The 20,853-nt window shown below is 39.9% G+C and overlaps 1 protein-coding gene across 12 annotated transcripts in view; it reads right to left on the minus strand.

The window, feature by feature from the left end:
- The window catches only part of CEP192 (centrosomal protein 192), a 182,988-nt gene that overhangs the window by 48,759 nt on the left and 113,376 nt on the right, over positions 1-20,853 (minus strand). For 7 of the 12 annotated variants that reach the window (XM_055368391.2, XM_055368393.1, XM_055368401.2 and 4 more), the window contains 5 exons: positions 12,760-12,879; positions 12,212-12,333; positions 9,961-10,090; positions 8,822-8,880; positions 1,444-1,848 (listed from right to left, as the gene is read on the minus strand). In XM_055368391.2, coding sequence (XP_055224366.1) covers positions 1,710-1,848; positions 8,822-8,880; positions 9,961-10,090; positions 12,212-12,333; positions 12,760-12,879 — 570 coding nt within the window. In that variant the 3' untranslated portion in view covers positions 1,444-1,709. Of the gene's footprint in view, positions 1-1,443; positions 1,849-8,821; positions 8,881-9,960; positions 10,091-12,211; positions 12,334-12,759; positions 12,880-20,853 lie in introns of those variants that run through there. The other 5 variants (XM_019014173.3, XM_055368395.2, XM_055368400.2 and 2 more) reach the window with 2 other exon arrangements.

Here is a 20,853-nt window from a genome sequence, read left to right on the forward strand (position 1 = left end):
AAATCACGGAGGCACAGGACAAACTGCAGATCCCTAAAAGTCACTTTTAAAGAACAGTCACCTTTGGCCAGGCATGGTGGCTCATGCCTGTAATCCCAGCACTTTGTGAGGCAAAGGCGGGCAGATCACCTGAGGTCAGGAGTCGAAGGCCAGCCTGGCCAACATGGCGAAATCCCGTCTCTACTAAAAACACAAAAATTAGCTGGCATAGCGGTGGGCGCCTGTAATCCCAGCTACTCGGGAGGCTGAGACAGGAAAATCATTTGAACCCCAGGTGGAGGTCGCAGTGAGCCGAGATTGCGCCACTGCACTCCAGCCTGGGTGACAGAGCTAGACTCCGTCTCAAAATAAATAAATAAATAAGAGTCACCTTTACAGTTTTATCACTTAACCCTGTTTTTTGACCTTCTGAGTATAAATTGAAAGGCAAAGTAACAGTTATACAGAATTGAAACTATTATGACTGCTAGAAACTGACCATGGCAAACAGTCTTAAAAAGCAATAGCATGGTTTTAAAATGTGTAAGGCTGACTGTTGAAAAATAAGCACAAATTCAAGCATGAGGTCATCTCATATTTGACGCACAAAATCTAGAACAGAAGTCAAGCAGTATCAGTAAAAGTACCACCTGTTTAACTTGTGAAAAAAATGTTTTTACAAATTTGATTTCTAAGCAAAAATTACTTGGCAAAAGTAAAGTGAAGTGGAAGAAGAAAAAAGGGATCTGTTTTTCTATCAAGCTCACAATCATTGCTCTTAAACTGTAATTAGTTTAAGTTATCCGGCCAGCTTTCTACAAGCCCCGAGGTCGTTCCACTCCACATAATATCCAATTGTGATCATCCCTGAGCTACTACACAATCTGAGATTTTGTTGCTTCAAAGTCAAAGGCAATGAGCTGGGGGTCAGAAAGCTTCATCAGGAGACTCTCTAATAATGGTGAGAAGAGCAATTAATAACTACGTTCCTCCTGGGTAAAACTGTGTCACCACCTTGACCTCAAGCCTACCACAGACTGCTCTCGGGGCCTGCTGTTTCCCTCCCTGTATCCTGCTGGAATCTACCCCATCTGTACCAGCTTCTGCAGCAGTTGTCCTGTCTAGCTTTACATAGAGTATGTGAGCTCAGAGGAGAGGTAAAGACTCGAGATAACAACGTGGGAACCTCTTCACTGTGTTTGCACAGACTATGAAGACTTCCCCTCAGTAAAATAACCAGCTGCTTGAAAAGTAAGTTGTCCTTTTTACTCTGGGCAACTGGCTAAACGACAGAGGAACAGAGAAGGAATTTCTTAGGAGAAAGGAAACTGTGTGATGGAGGATAAAAATCACAGAACAGACCCAGAAGCTGGAAAATACTTAACAGAATAAAGTGATATTCTAATTTCTGTATGACAGCATAGAAAAAGACAAGCTCACTGAAAAATTTCTGGATATACCACATTAAAATATATTCCATATTTATTCAGAATATCATAATCAATGCAAACACAGAACTCTCTTCTCACCTGTAAAAGTTAAGTACAATACTATGGGCTAGATACATAATATTTCAGTCAAATCTTCAGTATTAGCTTGTAAAAAAAAAATCTACAATTACAGATATCCATCATACAAAATATATATACAAAAGCATAATTGTAGTGTAGAAAGATAAAGTTAACAAAATACAACTTATGTAATTTACTTTACACAAAAATGTATTCTAGTTAATTTTTTCCAAGAGCTTCACCAATTAGTCGAATAGCAATACTCTTGCCTTCATCTGTTTGAATGACAAGCAAAGCTTCAAATTTGCCTGCGGACTTCGGTTTGAACTGCACAGGCATGTTGATGTAATGCTGGGCTCTGGAAAGAGAGAGGCACATGACAGCAGCATGTCATGACAGCACCCGTGACCCTGTCCCAGGCAGCACAGTGCCTGGCTCAGGTGTTGAGGAAAGAGCTCGGTCAAGCCACATTCAGCTTAAATGTATTTATGATTTCTTGGATGCTATTATTTAATGAGAAAATAACACAAAGGAGAGGAAAACATAAAATTGGATTAAAACAGTATTGCATACAAATATACTCCTGGCTATCCAGTAACTATTAATATATAAAAAGGAAAATAAGAGGTCTAAACTATCATACATACAGCTTTGTATTCTGCCTGCAAAAACTATCTACCTAAGAAAGGGTTCGGGAACACCCTAAATGCCCGTTTTACTCAGTCCAGACAGCATATTGCACTGGAAAGATTAAAACAACTTGTCCCTATCATTAATGGGCTGTGCAGTGTTTGCTCTAAAATTCATATGATCCTTTTTTTTTGAGATGGAGTTTCACTCTTGTCGCCTAGGCTGGGGTGTAATGGCATGATCTTGACTCACTGCAACTTCTACCTCCCAGGTTCAAGCAATTCTCCTGCCTCAGCCTCCCGAGTAGCTGGGATTACAGGCACCCATCACCGCACCCAGCTAATTTTTGTATTTTTAGTAGAGGCGGGGTTTCACCATGTCGGCCAGGCTAATCTCAAACTCCTGGCCTAAAGTGATCCACCCGCCTTGGCTTCCCAAAGTGCTAGGATTACAGGCGTGAGCCACCATGCCCAGCCCGAAACTTTCATCAAAAATATTCTAGAAACTTTACTTTCAGATTACAGTATATAGAGGCAGGTAACGAGTGCCCTATGGTTAAAAACAGTATTCTAGGGGGTTTGTTTTTGTCCCTAAAACTATGTTCTAAGAGCTTCAAAATACACCTCAAAATATGCAATTTAACAAGTTATTCACAGTGTGAATGAGGCTACACACACATTACACACAGCCCATGTGACGTCATCAACCTCTAGGCTTAGGCGTTTTTAAGTGAAAGTTCTGAGCTCACAGGGAAGGTACTTCACCCCTTAGTCTTGTCTCAGAGCTGTGTGTTTTAAAGCCTGGCAACCAGAAGTGATGTACGTTTCGGTTTCCAGCATCTGTTCTGAAAATCCCAGCAGTGTCGCTCTTGGGTGCACAAGAGTACACCGGGCATGAGGTTTAGAAAACAGCTTCAGTATTTCAAAGCCCTTTTCCTGGATATAACTGATAACACAAATAGTGTATGTTCTTAAATATATCTATATAGAGCAAAGGTGTGTATGTGTATCTCTATATGTTTTTATTTAAAGTCTGGGTTATTTTCCCCAAATGCATTACATTTGTTTTACCATGTCAAAGATAATGTACTTTTTAAAAAAACTAACCTGGCCCATGTCATTAGCTACAATTTTCTCTTTCATGTTGGTGGTCAATACTTGGATAAATATAGTACCATTTGCCTATTTAAGAGGCTTTATAACTTATGAATTACTAAAAATAATAAAATATCCCCAAAAAAATCTCTGGAAGAACTCATTATTAATAAATTTCATCACAGAATATAGAATTGTTCTATCTTAACCTGAAAATTTAAGTATATTGTGATTAAAAATATATCATCTGCTTTAGATTTACAGATACACTGAATAAAATGGAATGCAATTTAGAAAGAACCACAACATTTAATACAGCTATAGAACACTCCCAGCAAGATGGATATATTTTTAAAAGAACTTTGTAATACTATTATTAAGAACTAATTTAATCTCTACACACACACACACACGGGAAAAGGTAGCAGGAAAGTCCTCTGAACCCAGTGGGGAGGTCTAGTTCAGATCCTCTCTCTAGCTAATGATAGATATAATTGCAAAGGCACGCAGAGCAGAAATGCATCTAGGGAGCAGAGAGGCCATCAGGCTGTGCACACTCAGCCCCCAACTCCCTGCAGGCCCCATCTACATGGAAAGGGCTTAGTGGAACCTACAAATTCTAGCAACCACACTTCCTTCCTTTCTTTCAAAACATTTTTTTTTTTCAGACGGATTCTCGCTCTGTCGCCCAAGCTGGAGTGCAGTGGCACGATCTCAGCTCACTGCAACCTCTGTTTCCCTGGTTCAAGCCATTCTCCTGCCTCAACCTCCTGAGTAGCTGGGACTACAGGCATATGCCACCAGGCCCGGCTACTTTGTTTTTTTGAGACGGAGTCTCGCTCTTTTGCCAGGCTGGAGTGCAGTGGCACGATCTTGGCTCACTGCAACCTGTGCCTCCCAAGTTCAAGCGATTCTTCTGCCTCAGCCTCCTGAGTAGCTAGGATTACAGACATGCGCCACCTTGCCCAGCTAATTTTTGTATTTTTAGTAGAGATGGGGTTTCACCATGTTGGCCAGGATGGTCTTGATCTCTTGACCTCGTGATTCGCCCGCCTCCACCTCCCAAAGTGCTGGGATTACAGGCATGAGCCACCGCGCCTGGCCTGCTTTTTGCATTTTTAGTAGAGACAGGGTTTCACATGTTGGCCAGGCTGATCTTGAACTCCTGACCTCAGATGACCCGCCTGTCTTGGCCTTCCAAAATGTTGGGATCACAGGCGTGGGCCACCATGCCCGGCCCAAAACATTTTTTTAAAGGAACAGTTTCCACAGAAAAAAAGCCAGTACACTAGCACATACAAGGTACCACCATTATCAAAGAAACTGAAAAAGGTAATAAAATTTGTTCCCACATATGGGTGAGAAGTCACTGCAGCTCAATGATAACTCTATTCCTTGGCTTATCACTTTTCTAGGAACTGTCCTTCTCTCCCAAATGACATGCAGGGTCTGCCAGGATTGTGCACCTTGCACTGTGCAAGGACATGAGGGCACAGTTGAGGTGAAACCTATTAGCTACAACACCTCAGCTGGGGTTAGATGTTCATAAAATAATAGGTTAAGAGAAAGATGCTTTTTGGGACTAAGTAGAAACATAAATTCTTTTAAAAAAGATATAAGAAAGAGATGATCCCTCAGAACCCTCAAAAAAGAACCTTTACAAGAAAACCTGTTAGTAATGTTTCCTTTTTCCTATTACCTTACTTATAATCTATCATACATTCGTGTTCACCCACCTCTGCACTGAGCAAAACCCCTGTACCTTCTTGGGGGAACTCTTCTGCCTCCTTAAGCTAGAATCAGCTTACAGCCTATAAGGAGCAGCCACTTTCCTGTGCTAGTGCTGGAGCTTTCGGAGAGCAGCCCCACCAGGCCTTCCGGTGGCCTTGGAAAAAGAGCATATTTGTAAGTAATCATCTCCTGTACCCTACAGATGACTACAATCCTATTATTACTTTGGAAATGTGTAGTTAATGGTGTCACAGAGCACACAGTGATCTAACAAATGAAAAATGTGATTAACTAAAGGCTGGGAATTGCTTCTCAGGGCTTTAAGAACACAGATTTTGTTCCACTGCCAAGGCAAGCTAACTGTTGCGCTCATCTGGCAATTATGTTTTGTGAACCTTTGTCTAAAGTCACAGTGTCTCGTGTTTGGGACAAATACAATAGCACACAATGCCGTAAGTCCCCATGACTTCAGTTCTGTGGTAAGAACTGTCACTGGGGTTCCTGTGGTATCTGCCTCTACTGTCCTGCTGCTTCTCCAAGGTCAACACAGGTCATTCTCTGTTACAAAGGAGCCAGTGTTTCCACCTTTCTTTGCGTAAAATAAAAAGTTTCCTATAACCCAGAGTTTAGTTCATTTAGTTAAACAGATCACAGAATTAGTGCTTTATACACAGGATTTTCTTACTCATACTTTACCAAATTTACAATGAACTGCTGCTATTAAAGCTATTGCTGAAATCGGTACTATTATGCATTTACCCTGTAGTCCTATAGTGATAGTTAATATCGATGAAGACTTTCTGGAAACTCACCATAATCAGAATAACTTAAGTGTCCGCCACTAATAGAGTATAAAATTATTTCATTCAAATTTATCTTCAAAGCATTAAAGTTTTAAAAGATTTAAATATGTTCAGAGTACAAACTATGCACCTTGCAATACTATTTTAAATGCTAACTTAATTGAACTGTCCAAATTTTGCTTAATTTAAAAATATTTTCTCACGTTTCTAAGTTCCTTCAGATGCCATTAATGTGACACAGGCTGCACAGGAATGCAGGGCTGTAATTTATGACTCTTAATTTCAAGCACTGGAACGGCAAGTCTACAAGTTAACGTCCACAAAAACGTCTACTTTTACATGACCAGCAAGGAACACATTTCATATCTCAAAAGTGGTTTATAGAACACAAGTTGAAGCTAAGCAAAATGTCATCTCATTTATAAAATTTGAGTTTCTCATTAAAAATGTTTTAGGCATCTTTCAAAAATCCCCTTATCTGATTTCCACTCAGTTGGTCTTGTCCCTACACTCCATATCAGAAATAGACTCTGCCATCTGTAGCACTATTGTGATGAAATAGGTTTAGGTTCTTTCTCTGGAAAGAGTCAAATCTGAATTGGCCCACAAATTTTGGCAGAAATGCAATTCTTTAAAAAAAATCTGTGAAGGCAAATTAAGCAAAGAATATAACATCAAAAAAGAATTTGAAATGACAACGTATTCAATAATGAAAGTTGGAAAATGACTGTTTAACTGCAGGAAAGTTTTGACTGCCTCATACCTAGCCATAAAATGGAGAACAGTGACATAAAGCCATAATTTGACACGTTTATTTTAAATAATGATGCTTTATCAAAACTACAGATGAGGATGAGGTATATGTAAATATTTTTTTTTTAAAGTTGGTACTAGACTCTTCAAGATAATTTTTTAAAATGAAACTTTGTTTAGAAGCTTTTAAAAATATTTTATTTATTTACTTATTTATTTATTTTTGAGACAGAATTTCACTCTTGTTGCCCAGGCTGGAGTACAGTGGCGTGATCTCAGCTCACTACAACTGCCTCCCAGGTTCAAGGGATTCTCCTGCCTCAGTCTCCCAAGTAGCTGGGATTACAGGCGCCTGCCACCATGCATGGCTAATTTTTGTAGTTTTAGTGGAGATGGGGTTTCATAATGTTGGCCAGGCTGGTCCAAACTCCTGACCTCACATGATCCGCCCGCCTTGGCCTCCCAAAGTGCTGGGATTACAGGTGTGAGCCACCACACCCGGCCTAAAAAAAATATTTTTTAAGGTAAGAAGAGCTCCTTGAAATAAAAATCTAAAGTCCCTCCAATTTGTGACAGATGTATGCCAGTTTGAACAGAAGTATTCCATTGATCCACTGCATGTTTAAAAATATACCCTGCAAAAAGCTGGTGAAGATGTGGGATGTGAACCAATCTGAGGAAGCAGAATGAATAATGCAGTTATGATAAAATTTGAGTTTAGATAATAACAGTGTTCAGGAAAATTTATTCAGTATCTATTTGTACTCAGTTACTAAAAATAGTTACAACAATTAGAAATTTAAATGATCTTTTTCTGAATAAACTAATTGCCTCTGCAGTTGTGCTACCATGTATTTTAGTAGTTCCAACCTATTATTACGCACACTAGAGCATCACTAGTCTCAAATCAATTGGGGCAGCCTACAATAACTGGAGAGATCCACAGACTACTATGAGAGGAGAACTTGGAGAACAGAAGTTGGAAAACTTGGATTTGGCTGATTTTTAAACTTGGGCCTTTCTCTTCTATGTAGTTGTCATAGGGATTAAATGAAGACACACTGATAATAAAATGAGGTTCTATCAAAATCTGTAGAGTGAGTGTTGATGCATCCTGCCAGCCAAGGTCACCTACAGGGGAGATTTAATGATGATGATGATGATGTTAACACCTGACGCTTGCTATGTCTGGGCATTATTACCACGTCTCTTACATTCCTCACAATTCTATGCTGTCAGTAGCTAGCAGTGGCATCTCCATTTTACAAATAAGGAAATTGAGGCCAAAGAGTTTATCAAGTTTATGATAATTTTTAGATGTATTCATTGTTGAATTTTCAGAACTAAAATCTATAGTTTGTGCCTTTAGGTCAGTCTCCTGGGAGGGAAAGGAAGGGTTTAGCCCTCAAGCATATTAAAACATTTTACAGTCCATAGGAGAAGGAAGAGGTGGTGTGAGAGATAAACGAATAAAAAGAAAGAGTAAGGTAGAAGGAACAGTCCTCAATCAAGCCATCTTTCCAGTATCCAGGGCTGTGAGCTTCAACCGTACAGCACTGCTGCTCTTAGTAAGTGCATAAATGGCAGGCCTAGAATGTTTGCAGAGTGGTCCAAATTTTCATAGAATAGAACACATTTCTGGAATAGTCTCCTAATGCTAAAATGAGAGACTTTACAATAATTAAATGACTTAAAGATTCAAAGATGAAATTAAAATTATTCTTCAGCATTAAGCCCAACAGAACCCTAACTATTAAGTTCTAAATAACAGTGACAACCCAGTTCGAGGTTCAACCTAAATGTGCATCATATAGAAAAGAAAATTAGCAAGAGCGACAAGAAAATGAGGCCCTGATTAAGAACAGTAAGGAGTGTCTAAAGAATGGCAACTGGAAAACACCACAATAAAAGTTTTCCCAATTAACCCGGAAAGGTTTTTGTCCCAGTTAATGAAAATCTAAGTCCTTGACTCTCAGCATACCAGTGCAAATAACATTTGAAAGAGGAACTACTCTAAAAGTCAATCTTAAGATAATTACAGCTCTAAGATTTATGTGGCTGCAAATCCTGGCTGGGAGGAATCACACCAGCCCATATGCTCTGCACTGTGAAACCGCTGAGTGCACCACGGACGGTCAGGAGCTGTCCCCCTGCAGGCTCCTTTTCTCTGCTTCTACTTGCGGAGACTCTGCCTAATGCTGTTTGGTGCTGGTGAGGAATATGGAGGACCTGCAGCAGAGGAGACCTCACAAGCCCCAACTCCCAAGAGACGAAAGTCCTGGATCGCTGATGAGAACACTGTGATCTGCGATAAACTTACCTCAAAGAGTACTCGGAATGTTTGACATAGAATGGCTCTCTGGGACTCAAAAACTTCAGCTGGAATTTAATAGAAAACACTTTATAAAGTTATGAAAATTAGATCTTTTAGCATATATAAGCATACCAAGCATTTATTTATTACAGATACATTTTGTAAATTTAGGTATTGCCACAAAATTAGGTAGGACAATAAATGCTCACGTAATGAAAACATATTTAAGAAAATTTTAACATGAATTTAATCTAGTTTTAACTAAAGTAAAGGTTGTCCAGAAATATGTGTGTATAATAGTACAGAAGAAAAAGAAAAAGTTAAAAATTAAAATATAAAACAAATTTTTGATTTTCAAGTAAAGGGTTATAAACTTCCAGTGAGTTTATGTTCAAATAAAATATTAAGGAATTTCTGGGGGGATGGGGGCAGGGTCTTGCTCTGTCACCCTGGCTGAAGTGCAGTGGCACAATCATGGCTCACTACAGCCTCAACCTCCCAGCCTAAAGCAATCCTCTCAGCTCAGCCCCCACAAGTAGCTGGAACTACAGGTGCCTGCCACCATGCCTGGTTAATTTTTTTTTTTTTTGGTAGAGATGGAGTCTCACTATATTGCCCAGGTTGGTCTCAAACTCCTGGGCTCAAACAATCCTCCTGCCTTGGCCTCCCAAAGTCCTGAATTACAGGTGTGAGTCACTGCACCTGGCCTTACATTGCATTTTTAAAAATTACTTCATTATGGCCGGGCGTGGTGGCTCACGCCTGTAATCCCAGCACTTTGGGAGGCCGAGGCAGGCAGATCACGAGGTCAGGAAATCAAGACTATCCTGGCTAACACGGTGAAACCCCGTCTCTACTAAAAATACAAAAAATTAGCCAGGCGTGGTGGCAGGCACCTGTAGTCCCAGCTACTCAGGAGGCTGAGGCAGGAGAATGGCACGAATCCGGGAGGTGGAGCTTGCAGTGAGCTGAGATCGCACCACTGCACTTCAGCCTGGGCGACAGCGAGACTCCATCTCCAAAAAAAGAAAAATTACCTCATTCTTACAACTTAAATATAGTCTATAGAATCATCAGGAAAATGTTTGTTATCAGAGTTGAATGCATGTATTTTTCCAAAACCCATAGTAATATTTCCAACTTACTGAGTGTGTAATAAAAGAATTATTTCGCAGATTGACTTTAAGTGTCCGTGATTCCCCCACACTAGTCGGCAGGAACCTGTACACATCCTCTGGGGCATAAACTCCACGAGCAGTCACATCAAGCTGCCTGCTTTGGGAATAGGTGTAAAAGTTAAGAATCTGAAATCCACAGTAACTTAAACTGTTTTTATATATTAAAATTATGTAGTATTGCATTAATTTATGTTTTTCCTGGTGATTTATTTTCAAATATAAGTTTTGTAATGACGACTTATCTAATTTATGTGAAGAGGATGACAGCAGGAATCCTCTCATAAAGGGTGCTGGATAGGCCTCACGCTCCTCACAGCCTGGGTCTCTACCTGCCAGAAGCCCAGTTTGTATGAAGGTGGCCCTTTACCTCAGTTCATTTCACTTGGCCCCGTCACGCTGCAGTACCGACTGTACTTCACTATCACAGGGACACAGGCTGCTCCAAGTGCCTGATGCAGGTGTGGCCTCCAGGCAATGTTTGCTGGTGGTGGCACTGGCTCTTGCCTGGGCTTCCCAAACCCTGCACAGCTGCCTCCCCTTTCTCCGACCACTCCCGGGTCTCTGCAGGCTCCCCTCCACCCCCAACTCTCTGCACATCTGACCTTCCCCTCACACCTAGCTCGGCACCCCCCAGCAGCCCTATCTATTCAGTCACTACACAATGGTCCCTCAGGATAGCTCAAACACCTTCAGTCTCCACAAATACAAAAATGAACTTGTGATTTTTGTCCTCAAACCTGATCCTCCACTTGTGTTTGCTGAATGGTATCTGGGAGCCGACCCTCTCACAGCCATCCCCCTTTATCCAGTCCATTGCAGAGGCCCTCCTATCTCCAGTCTGCCCGTTCTCTTCCTATTCCTTGACACTATTTTACTCCTGGACTCCTTTAAAATAGCCCCTCCTCACCTCCTTATCAGTCATACCACAGCCAGGGGATTGTCCTACACACGCATACCTGATCATGTCACTCCCTGGCTTCCCAGCTCTCCAGAAGAGCAACCACCTCCTAGGCCCAGCTCTGGCCTTGCCCCCCACCACTCCCTTTTCACACTGAACTTCTCCTGGGAACTTCTCCCACCCTCCTCACCTAGGCCGTTTCCACTCATCCTCCTCAACTTAAATGTCCCCTTTCAGGAAACTCCTTCCCAGGTTTCACAGACCAAGCTGCCTCTGTCACTTCTCCCAGTTTCTCGTTTGTTTCCCCGCAGCCCGTGTGGGCTCTGGGTTGGCGAGGCTGTGTCTCCAGAAGGGAGCCGTGGAGGCGCGGGGCTCAGAGAGCAAGAGAGAAACAAGGGATAACAGCCCGGAGGGAGTGTGCCAAGAACATGCATTCATTAAAGGGCTCTAATTTCTTCCAAATGCATTATTGGCTCCCATTAAAAAATAAATGACTAAATTTATATTAAATTCAGCAGATATTTAACATATATTGTCCTTCCAGGCATCCTCCTCAAGAACTTAATTAGACCTAATTACTAGTTAATTAAGGATTATAAGAAATATTTTCATAAGGTAGAATACTAAATAATATTCTCATTAAAGCTATATATGCGGCTGGTATAAGTTTTACATTTTAAAGCTTTTTAAGAATCTACTTTCATATGCTGCTTATGGGAACATAAAATTGCACAACTATTTAGGGAAAACTATTTGGCAGTTTATTTTAAAGTTCAACACATGGTTATCATGTGACCTGGCAATTGTGGGTAAAATTAGGTATTTTTACTAAAAAGTAACAAAAATGTATGTCATCTTTAGAAATGCACTTACAGTAATATTCATAGCACCTTAATTAATAATAATTCCAAATTATAAGACATCCAAAAGTCAACAGGAAAATGAATAAATTGTGATACATTCATTTAATGGAATACTAAACAATAAAAAGGAATGAACTATAGGTACATTCAATAACATGAATGGATTTTTAAAAACAGTATGTTGAGAAAAAGAAGCCAGACACAAAGAATATATACATACATATGTATATATATGAAGTTCAAGCAAAATGAATCTATGACGACAGAAATCAGAACAGGACAAATCTTGACTGCAAAGGGACACGTAAGAACTTTCTGGGCGAGAGGAATATTCTGTATCTTGGTTGGAGTGCTGGTAACACATGTGAACTCAGGTAAAGTCATCGAGCATTTTACTGACTCTATTCCTCAATAAAGTACTGGGAAAAAACTCATAAGAATGACAAAAACAACATACTCAGGTATGCGAGCAGAGGCCTCTGACACAGCTTGTCTTCGGGGCTTAACTAAATGATCTATTTTAATGAGGGAATCCGTGGAAAGGCATGCGTTTTCAGGCTCATTTTCTGCTTCGATGCTCTATACAGAAAAATCACAGGGTAATGGAGAAGAAATAAAAACTAAGAAAACATATGGACATTTACTTATTTGAATTCTATCATTTCCTTTAAAAATTTTTAAAAGGCAATTTAAGATTTTTAAATCCCCTAAATTGCAAGCTCTGTACTCTGTACTGCCTGGTTCCTCTCTCTCATGTGCCCACGTGCATACATGATGCACACGCACACAAGAGTTTCTTACATACTAAGTCAAACATGGGTTTCATGGGCTGTATGAACAATACAGCCAAATCCAGTCCTCAAACATGCCAATTAATAAAGACAAACAAGAAAATTAAGATTATGGGGCTATATTCTGCATTTTCAGGCCAATTTTTCTTATTAATTTCCCTTTCTGTTTTTAAAATACATACAATAATTTACTTAAATTCAGTGTACTACTCACTTGTCCAGAGAGTTGGAATCTCAACGTGTGTTTCATGTGAGGCTCCTTAAGAGGGTGACATTCAACATCCCAAAACTGGGCATAATTCCCCCTACCTCTGGGCAAAAATGTGATGGAGACCTACAAAATACATACAGAAGAGAAATTTAGACACTGATCATTAAACACAGTGGTAGCTAGATCACCAGTTCAAAGATTTGGTATGAAAAAAATTAAAGGAACAAATGCTTTTGCACTGGCTAGTTTTGCCATTAATTGAAAGAATCTGGACAATTTCATTTCTAGTGGGTTACTATACCAGATCCAAAACACATTTTTGCTTAAGGCTTTATATAACATATTTCTTAAAATGTACAATAAATGCTTTACTGTGGGGGGAAATGTTATCAGAAAGCACTAAAGCTGTGAAGCACAACACCTACACGAGGAAGGTCCAACCACAGACCCGCAATTGTCTTCCCTTGCGTGCTTATGGAACCCTCTGCTGGCCAAGCAGTACCAGGAAAAAGGCCTCACAGCGGCCAGGAGCTGTAGAGGACTGACAACAGTAAGGGGGGCGGCAGCTACAGGAGGCAGAACAAGACAAGCGCCAGATGCTCCACAGTGGCAGCTCGCATTATGATTAGCTTCCAAATGTCAGTCACAGCCAGTGACCCTGGGCACATAGCTCAGTGATAAACACCCTGCATGTGTACAACCTGTAAAAAGCTCAATCATGAGAAAACTGTAATGTTTAAAAACAACATTTTATAGCAATTACCAATATTAAGAGCCTTAGCTTTATCAAATAATTTAGTGTTGATAATACTGATCACTTAACAATGAATCAGTTAACAATGAATCAGGTTAACAACGAATCAGTATTCCTGAGTCTGGACTTAAACATTAAAACACATAGGTGGCCTAATTTCTGCCCACGCAGAACCTTAAACATAATAACCCAGCCAGCCTGAGCTCAAGGCTTTTGAGAGCCTGGAGGCAAAAGCAGGACTGGTCAGGGAGAGGAGAGCATCTGACTAGAGAGTTACACCACCAGGGGCTTGGACACTAAGAAGATGAAGGAAGGAAAGGGTGAAAAACAAAGGAATGGGTAAAAACCACCACTGGGGACTACGGGACTATGAAATCCTAACTATACCCCTTCAAATACCAAAAACACAATATTAACAGAGGAGGGGAAAACTAGTATTACTGCATGTTACACCCTAGGCACATACTGGGAACTTTAACATTCAGTATCTCAGCTAATCCCCTGGCAAGCAGGCTCTACTTTCTCTCTTTAGATCTGCCTGTCCTAGACATTTCACATAGATAGAATCACACATCTGTGGGCTTCTGTGACTGGCTTCTTTCACTTAGCATAATGTTTTCAAGGTTCACCCATCTGGATATAGCATGTAGCAGTAACTCCATTCCTTTTCACTGCCAAATAATATTTCATTTTACAGATATAGCAGATTTTGTTTATCGACCCATCAGACATTTGGGTGATTCCCACTTTTTTGTCTATTGTGAATAACACTGCTGTGAACACTTGTGAACAAGTTTTTGTTTGAAAATCTGCTTCAACTTTTCTAGTGTATATCCAGAAGTGGAACTGCTGGGTCATGCAGTAATTCTATGTTTGGCTTATTGAGAAACTGCCAAATTATTTTCCATAGCAGCTGTACCATTTCACATTCCCTCCAGCAATGCATCAGGGTTCCAATTTCCCCACATCCTCACCAACACTTGTTAATTTCTGTTTTTTTTAAAACTCACAGCCATCTTAGTGGGTATTAAGTGATACTTCATTTCTCGTTTTGATTGCATTTTGCTAATGACTAGGAATTCTAAGCATCTTCTCACATGTTTATTGACCACCTGTATGTTTTCTTTGGGAAAATGTCTATTCAAATCCTCTGCTCATTTAAAAAATTGGGCCATTTCTTTTTACTGGGTTGTAAGAGTTCTTTACGTATTCTGGATACAAGTCCTTTGTCAAATATATCATTTGCAAATTTTTGTCCCTATTCTCTGTTTTTCATTGTCTTGATGGTGTTGTTTGAAGCACAGATCTTTTTGATTTTGATAATTCACCTATTTTCTCTTTTGTGGCTTGTGCTTTACTGGTGGTCAAATCTAAGAAACCAATGCTTAACCTAAGGTCATGAAGATTTATTCCTATGTTGTCTTTTAGAGGTTTTATAGCTTTAGCTCTAATGTTTATGGTCTATGGTTGATTTTCGGTGAATCTCTGTATATGGTACTAGGTAAGTGTGATGGTTAATATTAGGTGTCAACTCAGGCCGGGCATGGTGGCTCACGCCTGCAATCCCAGCACTTTGGGAGGCCAAGGCAGGCGGATCACAAGGTCAGGAGATCGAGACCATCCTGGCTAACATGGTGAAACCCCCGTCTCTACTAAAAATACAAAAAATTAGCCAGGCGTGGTGGTGGGCACCTGTAGTCCCAGCTACTCGGGAGGCTGAGACAGGAGAATCACTTGAACCCAGGACGCAGAGGTTGCAGTGAGACGAGATTGAACCACTGCACTCCAGCCTGGGCAACAGAGTGAGACTCCATCTCAAAACAACAACAAAACCCCACAAATATTAGGTGTCAACTCAATTGGATCGAAGGAGGCCTAGATGGCTGCTAAGTATTGTTTCTGGGTGTGTCTATGAGGGTGTTGCCAGAGGAGACTGACATTTGAGTCTGTGAACTGGGAGAGGAAGGCCCACCCTAATGTGGGTGAGCACATCCAATCAGCTGCCAGCAGGCTAGAAGGAGGCAGGTGGAAGAAGGTGGGATAACCTTGCTTGCTGAGTCTCTTGGCTTTCATTTTTATCCCGTGCTGGATGCTTCCTTCCATTCCTCCTGCCCTTGGAAATCAGACTCCAAGTTCTTCAGCCTTTGCACTCTGGGATTTACATAAGTGTTTGGCCAGGGGCCCTCTGATAGTCAGTTTGGCCACAGACTGAAGGCTGCACTGTTGGCTTCCCTCTTTTGAGGCTTTTAGACTCAGACTGAGCTGCTACTGGCTTTTCTTCCCCAGCCTGCAGATGGCCTATCGTGTGACTTTGCCTTGTGATCATGTGAGTCAATTCTCCCTAATAACCTCCCTTTAATATATACATATATCCTATTAGTTCTGTCCCTCTGGAGAACCCTAATACAGTAAGGGTCTACCCTAATTCTTTTGCATGTGGCTATCCAGTTCTCCTAGGCACTATTTGTTGAAAAATATTCTTTCCCCATTGAACTGTCTTGGTGCCCTTATTTAAAAAAAAAAAAAAAATCAATTGACTATAAATATTAGGGTTTATTTTGGGACTCTCAATCCTATTCCATAGTTCTGTAGAACTGTCAATACCACACTGTTTTGTGTAATGTGGCTTTGTAGTAGGCTTTGAAAGCAGGGAGTGTAAATCCTCCAATTTTGTTCTATTTCAAGATCGTTTGATTATTCTAGGTTTCTTGTATATCTATATAAATTTCAGAATCAGCCTTTCAATTTTAAAACAAAACCCAGCTGGATTTATTTCTAAATTAGTTTTTCTGTTTTATTTAACGAAATTTAGATTTTAATTACAACTGTGCACTAAATCTTAGAATGAACAAAGAATAAAGTGGGCTTAGATTTTGGTGCAATTTTTTTGCAGGGCAGGGGACAAAGTTATACAATGGTATAAGGTGTATAAATTATCAGGACAACCCATAAAGACCATTTTGGAAAACATATTTGAGGGGTTCATGAAAGAGGCATTTTAGAAGTCTTTGATATTTAAGTCATTCTTTTTGCAACACATTTATTTACCTTTAATTCTTTTAAAGTTTTTTTGAATTTTTGACTAATCTCATTCTGCTAGATTCTCACTTGACAAATGCTTTTCGTGTAAAATTGTCTCTTTCCTGCCTTGGTCAATTTTGCCAAAGGTTTGTCTATTATTATTTTTTCCAAAAAAGCAGCTTTGGAGATGTTAATCTTCTCTCATTTCTTTGTTTTTAATTTTACTATGTTTTGCTTTAGAACTTTTTTTTCTTCTTTCTTTGGATTTATTATTTTCACCATTCTTCAAATGACTGCTTAGCTCATTAATTTCAATTTTTTTTCTTTTTAAAATAGATGTATGACACCTGTATCTTTACCACTATGGAAAATGGGCTTATTGTTGTTCCGTTTTCCTTTTTCAACTTTTATTTTAGATTCAGGGGGTACATGTGCAGGTTTGTTACCTGGGTATACTGCACGATGCTCAGGTTTGAGGTATGAATGATCCCATCACCAGGTACTGAGCATAGTACCCAATAGTTAATTTTTCAGCCCTTTTCCCACTTCCAGTAGTCCCCAGTTTCTATTGCTATCATCTTTATATCCATGAGTACCCAATATTTAGCTCCAACTTATAAGTGAGAAAATGTGGTATTTGGTTTTCTATTCCCATGTTAATTCATTTAGGATAATCGCCTTCAGCTGTATCCATGTTGCTACAAAGGTCATGATTTGATTGTACGGCTGCACAGTATTCCATGATATACATGTACCAATCCACCATTTCTTTATCCAATCCACCGGTGATCAACGGTGGATTGATCCATGTCTCTGATACTGTGAATAGTGCTGTGATGAATGTGCAAGTGCATGTATCTTTTTAGTAGAACAATCTGCTGTCTTTTGGGTATATATCCAGTAGTGGGACTGCTGGGTTGAATAGTAGCTCTAAGTTCTTTGAGAAATCTCCAAACTGGTCTCCATGGTGGCTGAACTAATTTACATTCACACTAAGTGTATAAGCATTTTTTCTCTGCAGCCTTGCCAGCATCTATTGTTTTTTGACTTTTTATTTTTTTGGAGACAGGGTCTCACCCTGTCACACAGGCTGGAGTGCAGTGGCACAATCTCAGCTCACTACAACCTCTGCCTCCTGGGTTCACGTGATCCTTCCACCTCAGCCTCCCAAGTAGGTAGAACTACAGGTGCGTGACACCATGCCCAGCTAACTTCTGTATTTTTTGTCACCATGCCCAGCTAATTTCTGTTTTTGTCACCATGCCCAGCTAATTTCTGTATTTTTTGTAGAGACAGAGTTTCGCCATGTTGCCCAGGCTGCTGACTTTTTAATAGCAGCCATTCTGACTGCTGTGAGACGGTATCTCATTGCGGTTTTGATTTGCATTTCTTGATGATTAATGATGTGGAGCATTTTTTCATGTTTGTTGGCTGCTTGTATGTCTTCTTCTGAGAAGTGTCTGTTCATGTCTTTTGCTCATTTTTAATGGGGTGATTTGTTTTGGGCTTTGTTCAATTGTTTTAAGTTCCTTATAGATCCTGGGTATTAGACTTTTGTCAGATGAATAGTTTGTGAATGTTTTCTCCTCTTCTGTAGGTTGTCTGTTTACTCTGTTGATAGTTTCCTTTGCTGTGCAGAAGCTCTTTAGTTTAATTAGGTCCCATTTGTCAATTTTTGTGTTTTTTTATTACAATTGCTTTGGAGAATTTAGTCATAAATTCTTTCCCAAGAATAATGTCCAAAATGGTGTTTCCTAAGTTTCCCTCTAGGATTCTTATAGTTTGAGGTCTTATGTTCAAATATTTAATCCACCTTGAGTTAATTTTTGTACATGGTGAAAGGCAGGGGTCCAGTTTCATTCCTCTCCATATGGTTAGCCAGCTATTCCAGTACTATTTATTGAATAAGGAGTCCTTTCCCCATTGCTTATTTTTGTTGACTTGGTTGAAGATCAGATGGCTGTAGGTGTGTGGCTTTATTTCTGGGTTCTCTATTCTGTTCCATTGGTTTATATGTCTGTTTTTGTTTTGCTACCATGCTGTTATGGTTACTGTAGCCTTATAGTATAGTTTTTTTTTTTTTTTTTTTGGAGATACTATCTTTATTTCTAATCGCTTTAACTCATTATGAGTTGAAATTAATTTGGAAACAATTATTTTTTAATAAACAAAGTCAGTATCACAGTGCTGTTTGCTCCATTTGAAAACAAACGTCTCTGGATCTCCATAGGAAAAATAAAAACAATTCAATTGAAGGTTACCTAAAACTAGTCCTTGTCATTCAGAATAGCTTCAGGCTGCTCACATCATACATACCTTGGGCATATGCTGAAGAGAAAACAAAAAATCATGGAGAGATTAATTTAGGTACATTATTCTGATAATTCCTAGCAAAGGATAGCCACTTTTGTCTTCCGTGTCTTCTGAGCCTTTTTATGAACTGATAGTTTGGAGCTAATGAAAACCAAGCTTTCAGATTTCTGAGTCTCATTTAGACAGTCAGTAGACTGTCAGCCCAGAGAGGGATATCAAGTGCTTTCCAAAAACATTCTTTAGTATGAGGTTGTGGATTTGACTATGTTAGAGAGATTGTGAAAACTGAATACAGGAATTTGCTTATTTATTTTATTAAAAAAATTTTTTTGAGACAAGGTCTCACTGTATTGCTCAGCCTGGCTCAAACTCCTGACCTTAAGTGTTCCTCCTGCCTCAGCCTCTTGAGTAGCTGAGACCAGAGTCATGCACCACAGCACCCAACTCTGGAATTAATTTTAAATCCAACTTTGCTACCTGATTGTATGACCTTTGGCAAAATGCTCGATTAGTTTAAGCCTTACTACCTGTAAAATGGGAATAATGTGTACCTTTATGAAGATTAAATTAAATCTATATATGTACACACACACACACATAACATCTGTTACATGGCAGACACTGCGTTAATAATACAGTAGGTAATATTACTGTTAATCGGAGTAGTATTACAGTTTCTTGTGTCTTGCTGGTGTATTTTCCTCAGTGACAGAAAGAAAAAATCCAAAGAGAAGGAAACCCAGATAATTTTGGCTACAGTGGATGTTTTATAATAAGCTGTTTTTAAACTACATCTTGTCATATTTAAGCAACGTAGTCAATCATACAATATGATCCCTAAAATTTGTGGGGTGTGGTTGTAGTTGAGGGTTGTGTGGGAGATGATCATCGTAGTTGTCAGTGGTGGTGGTGGTGGTGGTAGCTGTGTGGGGTGTGGTTGTTATTGAGGGTTGTGTGGGAGATGGGGGAGGTGGTGGTGGTGGTGGTGGTGGTAGGAAATGGTGATGGCAGTGGTGAGTGGTGGTAGTGGTGATGGTGGTAGTTCTGTGGGGTGTGGTTGTAATTGAGGGTGTGGGAAATGGTGATGGCAGTGGTGAGTGGTAGTAGTGGTGGTGATGGTGGTGGTAGCTGTGTGGGGTGTGGCTGTCATTGAACATTGTGCAGGAGATGATGGTAGTTGTGAGTGGGAGTGGTAGTGGTGGTGGTAGTTGTGTGGGGTGTTGTAGTTGAAGGTTGTGTGGGAGATGGTGATGGTAGTGATGAGTGGTAGTAGTAATGGGGGATCATAGTTGTATATATTTGGTTGAGGTGTGGGAAAAATATGAGCAGAGGTAATTATTCTATAGTATAGTTTTAAGTCAGGTAGCACGATGCCTCCAGATTTGTTCTTTTTGCTTAGGATTGCTTTTGTTATTCAGGCTGCTTTTTAGCTTCATATGAATTTTAGCATAGTTGTTTCCAGTTTTGTGAAAAATGACGTTGGCAGTTTGATAGGAACAGCATTAACTGTAGACTGCTTTGGGCCCAGCTGGGGTTTTGATTGGGACTGTGCTGAATATGTAGATCAATTTAGGGACTTAACAAGGTTAAGTCTTCTGATCGATTGACATGGGATGTCTTTCTTGTTGGGCTTCTTTTTGCAATACCGCCTCATACGCTAAACTTTATTTGAGCAATGTGCTTATCCCCTGTTCTTCTGCTTTGCTTCTGTTGTGGTTTGGGGAACGAACTAAACTACACTTGTAGAACTGTGTGTCTTTCCAAAAAAAGTGAGAAACCCTCTGAAAGCCTGTTATACAGACCCAGTAAAGTGCACAGTTTGCAACAACTGCTACAGCTGTTTCAAGATTCTTTTACGGTCAGTTCTGAGTTCACAGCTACATTCTATAACTTACTTTAAGTCTGAATGTCTAATAAATGAGCCAGTAAGTTTCGGCAATTAGAATGAAAAAGTATATTGCTGAGGCCAAGTGAGTGATTAGTGTTATTAGGAGACATTTGAAGGGAAT

Source organism: Gorilla gorilla, chromosome 17 (assembly GCF_029281585.2).
Source record: "Gorilla gorilla gorilla isolate KB3781 chromosome 17, NHGRI_mGorGor1-v2.1_pri, whole genome shotgun sequence".
In the NCBI taxonomy this organism is placed as follows: Eukaryota; Metazoa; Chordata; class Mammalia; order Primates; family Hominidae; genus Gorilla; species Gorilla gorilla.